This window comes from Neophocaena asiaeorientalis, unplaced genomic scaffold (assembly GCF_003031525.2).
Source record: "Neophocaena asiaeorientalis asiaeorientalis breed wild unplaced genomic scaffold, Neophocaena_asiaeorientalis_V1.1 scaffold801, whole genome shotgun sequence".
NCBI lineage: Eukaryota > Metazoa > Chordata > Mammalia > Artiodactyla > Phocoenidae > Neophocaena > Neophocaena asiaeorientalis.
In genome coordinates this window covers 510,173-515,296 of record NW_020174376.1, presented here as the reverse complement: position 1 = coordinate 515,296, position 5,124 = coordinate 510,173, and the positions used below count along the sequence as shown (strand labels likewise).

Here is a 5,124-nt window from a genome sequence, read left to right as displayed (position 1 = left end):
GGTGAAATGTTCTAAAATTGACTGCTGTGATGGTTGCACAACTCTGTGAATTTTACACCACTGAATTACACCCTTAAATGAGTGAACTGTAAGTTCATAAAAAAAATGAATGACAAATACAACTTTATTTCACTTGAAGAAATGGGAAATTCCTATTTACTGCATTAGTATTCTTAGGCCTGCACACATTTGCTGTTAAGTCAAGCCAACCAATTCCCATCTTTTGGCTCCTCCTGAGGTTCCCCCCACAATATCATTCTATGGTAGTTTTCCCAAGTCCACGTTCCTTTTGCAGGAGAGGGGGCGTCTCCTTCAGGCTTCCAGCAGCCCCTCTACCCCCAGGTTACCTCCTCCTTTGGTACAGGAGTTTGTGGTCATCAAGACTTAAAAAGCTGACATGTGGGGCCTTACCTGCTGGCGCAGTGGTTAAGAATCCGCCTGCCAATGCAGGGGACACGGGTTCAATCCCTGGTCCAGGAAGATCCCACATGCCGCGGAGCAACTAAGCCCGTATTCCTCAACAAGAGAAGCCACTGCAATGAGAAGCCCGCGCACCGTAACGAAGAGTAGCCCCTGCTCGCCGCAACTAGAGAAAGCCTGCACACAGCAACGAAGACCCGACGCAGTGAAAAATAAATAAATTTATTTTTTAAAAAAAGCTGACATTTGGGAGTTGGCTTTAGTCCATCTGTTAACAGCTTCTGGCACCCGAAGAGTCTCAGAACAGTATCTTCTGGGTAGAGAGAAGGGGCTCACAGCTTCTCTGCTGTGGAGAGAGGTCGTTGTGGTCTCTTGGCAAAAGCCCTGGACACGAAGTTCTCAGGAAATCTGACTTCAAATTGTGATTATGCCCCTTACTGGCTGTGGGATCTTGAGCAAGTCACTCAACCTCTCTGATCCTCACTTTCCTCATCTGTAAAATAGGGATAATACCACCTATCCCACAGGGATATCCTGAAGATTAATGCTTACAAAGCCATCTAGAACGCAGACATACTCAATAATTCAACAAAACATGTGCCAGGCTCTGGACTAGGTGCTGGGGCACAAAGAAAAATACAATAGTAGCTGCCTTCAAATTGTTCAGTGTAGAAATGCTGTTAACAGGAATTCATTTTCTTCCCTCCCTACATTAGCCTTCTTTTAGGATGGCAACAGGAGTTTCAGAACTTTGATTCTTTGCCTTGATAAACTTTCACCTCTGTGCTCTCAAAAGAGATCATGCTGATAGGGTGGCACCTATGTTTACATCCCTCATTCTCAAACAGGGGAGATGGGGTGGTAAACTTAAATGTTATGGGGAAAATATCCCTTTTATGCTTTCAAGTTATTACCAACACTGATCCTTACACTCTTCCAGGCCTTACCTGAAGGTGTTTCCATGGTGAAAAGTGTGCTTCTTCAGCACTTTAAAATAAGTATGGAAAACCCTAGTTCTTTCTCATTCCCTGTACCCCCAGCCTGTATGGATTTATATTCCAGTTGAAAAGACTAGTCACAAAGGATCAGTTCCCAGTTTAGCTACCTTAGTGACCAATTTCTGGCTCACCTCCTGATTTGGGGTTCAGAATCTATGCTAAAAACAAAAGGGCTTTCCAGAAAAATACTAGCTGAGTTTATAAACAGAGGCTGACACAAAGCAACTAGGGAGGAAAATGTAGGAGATAGTTTCTAAATCAAAATGTTATAACATGAAAACCATCCTTCCCTTGGTGGAGCAATTCCACAAGTCACAGAAAAATATTTTTCATTTTAGAATAGATTGGAAGAGAGCCTCTGCCAAGAGCCAGTTGTTTCAATTTTCAATTTGAATTTTAAGCAGGATTATACATGCCCAAGAACATCATGCTATTTTTAGCTAAATAGGTAGGATTGCTGTGTCCACAACAGTTTGGAGCAATCAGGAGTGAAACTATTAAACAGCATCTCTCACTGTAGTAGCTTATAATTTGGCACTTCTATATCTATTTTAATATTTTCCAAAGCTTCATCATACAAATATTTGTAAAGCACCCATGCTTAGGCACAATACAAAGTTTAAATAGATAGACAAGGTTCCTATCTTCATTATGGGTTCAACCCATTAAGCAACCAGATATATGAAAGAATCTCACAGTTAGAGCAAAGTCAGAGCTGCCATCCAGCCCCTAACTGCCCAGGTGAGATACATCAGGAAGCAACTGTCCTACACCTATCACCCTTCCAATGCTTGCACCATCTCTATGTATTCAAAAGAGAGGGGTAATGAAAATGTTCTAAATCGACTGTGATGATGAATGCACAATTCTGTGAATACACTAAAAGCCACTGAATTGTACACCTAAATGGATGCATTGTATGGTGTATGAATCATATCTCAATTAAGCTGTTAAAAAAAAGGAGAAAAATTGTTCTTACTCTGATTGCTCTAATTAGTCAAGGCTATTTTTTTTTAAGCTCTCGTACTAAAGGATATCTAGCTAAAGGCTGCACTGGTTTGGCAATGGTGCCTCAAGGGCCACCATGGAGACCACTCTAATCTTTCCCTCACCCTCTCTTCTATTATTTTCCCAGTTCCTTTCCTCTGCTCCAACTAGGTCTTAGGTTTCTCAGGTATTCCCAAGCACGATTTGTCCCAGCTGGTGGACTTCAGGATTAAACTGATTGCTGACCCTCGGCAACTTTCCCTTCATGACCTTAGGCAAGTCATGTCCCTGCTCTCCTGTCGCTGTTCTGGTTTGCACAATGAGGGGTTGGACTACGTGATCCTTTCCAGCTCCCACATTCCATGTGAAAAAAATACAAATGATGAACACTTACTTGGCCAATAACATACAAAGTCTCTGCCATTTTAGCCAACAAACATATATTTGGATCATTCATTTTGTAAATGCCTATGTGATGCAATCCTCCAAAGAACAGTATTTAACATAATTATAAAATGATCAACATGGAGTCCTTATTCTTAAAAACTATCATTTTATCAAAGAAAATTCAGAGCCCAACACGGAATGCTTGATAGTCTCTCTGGACCTGTTTCCAAGGGTCCATTTTTGAATGGAAAAAAAAAAAAGCTTTTGCATGTTGGGGCCCTGTTGGATTTTCCAAACCAAAGGAAGAAATGAGATTGGGGTGGCAGAGACTTAACAACAGTAGTTCAACTAAATCCTAAGAGAAGAAAGGCTTTGTTTGGCAAATGGTAGAGAGACCTAGCATAAGACAGCACCCTGACAAACATCAAAAATGCTCAGAAATATGCCCAGAGAGCAATGAACACTGAAGGAATCCCTTTAGCCAGGACAACTTGCAGCTTTTTATGCAAATCAATTACATTCTAACAAAACTCGGAGAAACAGGTAGTCACCAGTTTCCAACATACTACCACCAAATTCACAGTATTGTTTCCATGTGCCCAGCATCAGTGAGCAAAACCAAAAGAAACACATCAATTTCTCCTTCACACACACACACAAATATGCAAGAGAAACCATTTTCTTTGCAGAACCTACGTTGCCTAAGTTGTGGCCATGAAATGGATAAATATTGGTTGCTAATAAAAATCAGATGGTGAGCTCTACACTGAGAAGCAAACAGCACGCCCAAGCATCATAAAAACAATAACCCTAATGTGTGTTTTTTGTCATTAACCGGGACACCCAACATGGAAAGAAATGACTCAAAGTGTCCATTTGCATCCCTCTTTCCTACTACCTCAGACCAACAAGCTCTCCTGTTAGTCATCTCCCTACACTTGTCCCCATCAAAAGGGCCTAGTGCATAAGGTTGCAGGCCCCTCTCTTGCTGGCCTTCAGGCTCCTGGCTTGAGGCACTGAACAAGGGGTAGGGGGGCAGTGGAAAGGACAAAGGTAGGCGCTTTCGATCCCTCACGGCTTTGCAGCAGGGCTGCCAGCCTCTCCCCATTCTCATCACGGAACAGAGCACCTGCCCTAAGGGACAAAGGCCGGCCTTACAAAGAGGAGGGGGAGGCGAAAGGAGTCGGCGACAGTCGCAAACGCTGGCAAACAAAAGCGGGCATGGGGGAGGCCATCGGCTGGCTCAGGCGCGCTATCCCGCAGCTCACCTCGGCACCTGGGCCTTGGCTGGCCCCAGCCAATCAAATGCTTTCATTTGCATAACCGGCCCCTCCCACTCGCCCAAGCCGGGGGACTGCTCCCGCAGAACACAAAGAAGGCCCCCAGCAGGGAAAGGGGGGTCCACTTCCGATTCCCTACCTGGAGAGCCTAGCATCACCTTTTCAGCGCGTTTATGGCTGTTTCACGGTCACCCTGATGAGCGGAGAAGTGGGGGGTCATAGAGGTTTGGCCCAAGCACTCTTAAGAGGTTGGTACTCTTCTCCCTCAAGTCCTTCTAACCGAGAACTACCCTCCTGTTCCAGGGAACACAGTTATGTTCTTCGCCTCTTGAGCCCTCCGCCTCTGCCTCCCTCCTCCTCCCCTTTTTCCAGTCGCCCCAATCTCTGCGCTTCCTCCCGTAAACTGCCGCCCACTACTGGCCTTCAGCTGCATTGCAGCCCTATTCACCAGGCTCTGAGCACAGCCTTGATTGATGCTCCCAAGCTGTCCAAACCTACCCCAGTCCAGAAGGAAAACGAGAGAGGAAGAGGTTACTGTACCAGTGTAAGAAAGGACCTAGTCAAGTGGCTTTGTTACCTATGATGGCAAAAAGCCAGCAGTTAGTAATAAGTCTAATCTCCCCAAATCATCTTGTTCCACCTTCCTTCTCCTACCTTCAGGTCTGTACTGGGCCACAATAGTGACTGACTGGCCAGCCCGTTTCAGAGCAGCTGCAGCCTGCTCATGAGTTGCATTCCTCAGGTTCACGCCATTCACCTGTCCAAAGAGAGGAGTTATGAGCCACCCCAAAAGCAAGAAAGGAGTCCTCTGTTGTCCTGAGTTAGGAGAGGGAGATGGGTAGACCATCTCTAAGCCTACTTGGATGCCTTTCTCATCCAAGGATGGGCAATATCCCATCCTTGCCCCTAGGATGAGACCTAAAGGATACATCTCTAGCATAATAATATCTTTGTGGGGGTCAAATGCCAGCCAGGGTTAAGATCCAAGAGATACTCACTTCCTCCTTAAGTATAAGTCTGGTTCCCTGTCCCTCACTAAGGACATCTATAAA

The 5,124-nt window shown here is 44.8% G+C and overlaps 1 protein-coding gene across 3 annotated transcripts in view; it reads right to left on the bottom strand.

Annotated features, from left to right (window-relative positions):
- The window catches only part of DLG3 (discs large MAGUK scaffold protein 3), a 58,173-nt gene that overhangs the window by 41,808 nt on the left and 11,241 nt on the right, over window positions 1–5,124 (bottom strand). For 2 of the 3 annotated variants that reach the window (XM_024756351.1, XM_024756352.1), the window contains one exon: window positions 4,727–4,829. In XM_024756351.1, coding sequence (XP_024612119.1) covers window positions 4,727–4,829 — 103 coding nt within the window. Of the gene's footprint in view, window positions 1–4,211; window positions 4,320–4,726; window positions 4,830–5,124 lie in introns of those variants that run through there. The other variant, XM_024756354.1, reaches the window with a different exon arrangement.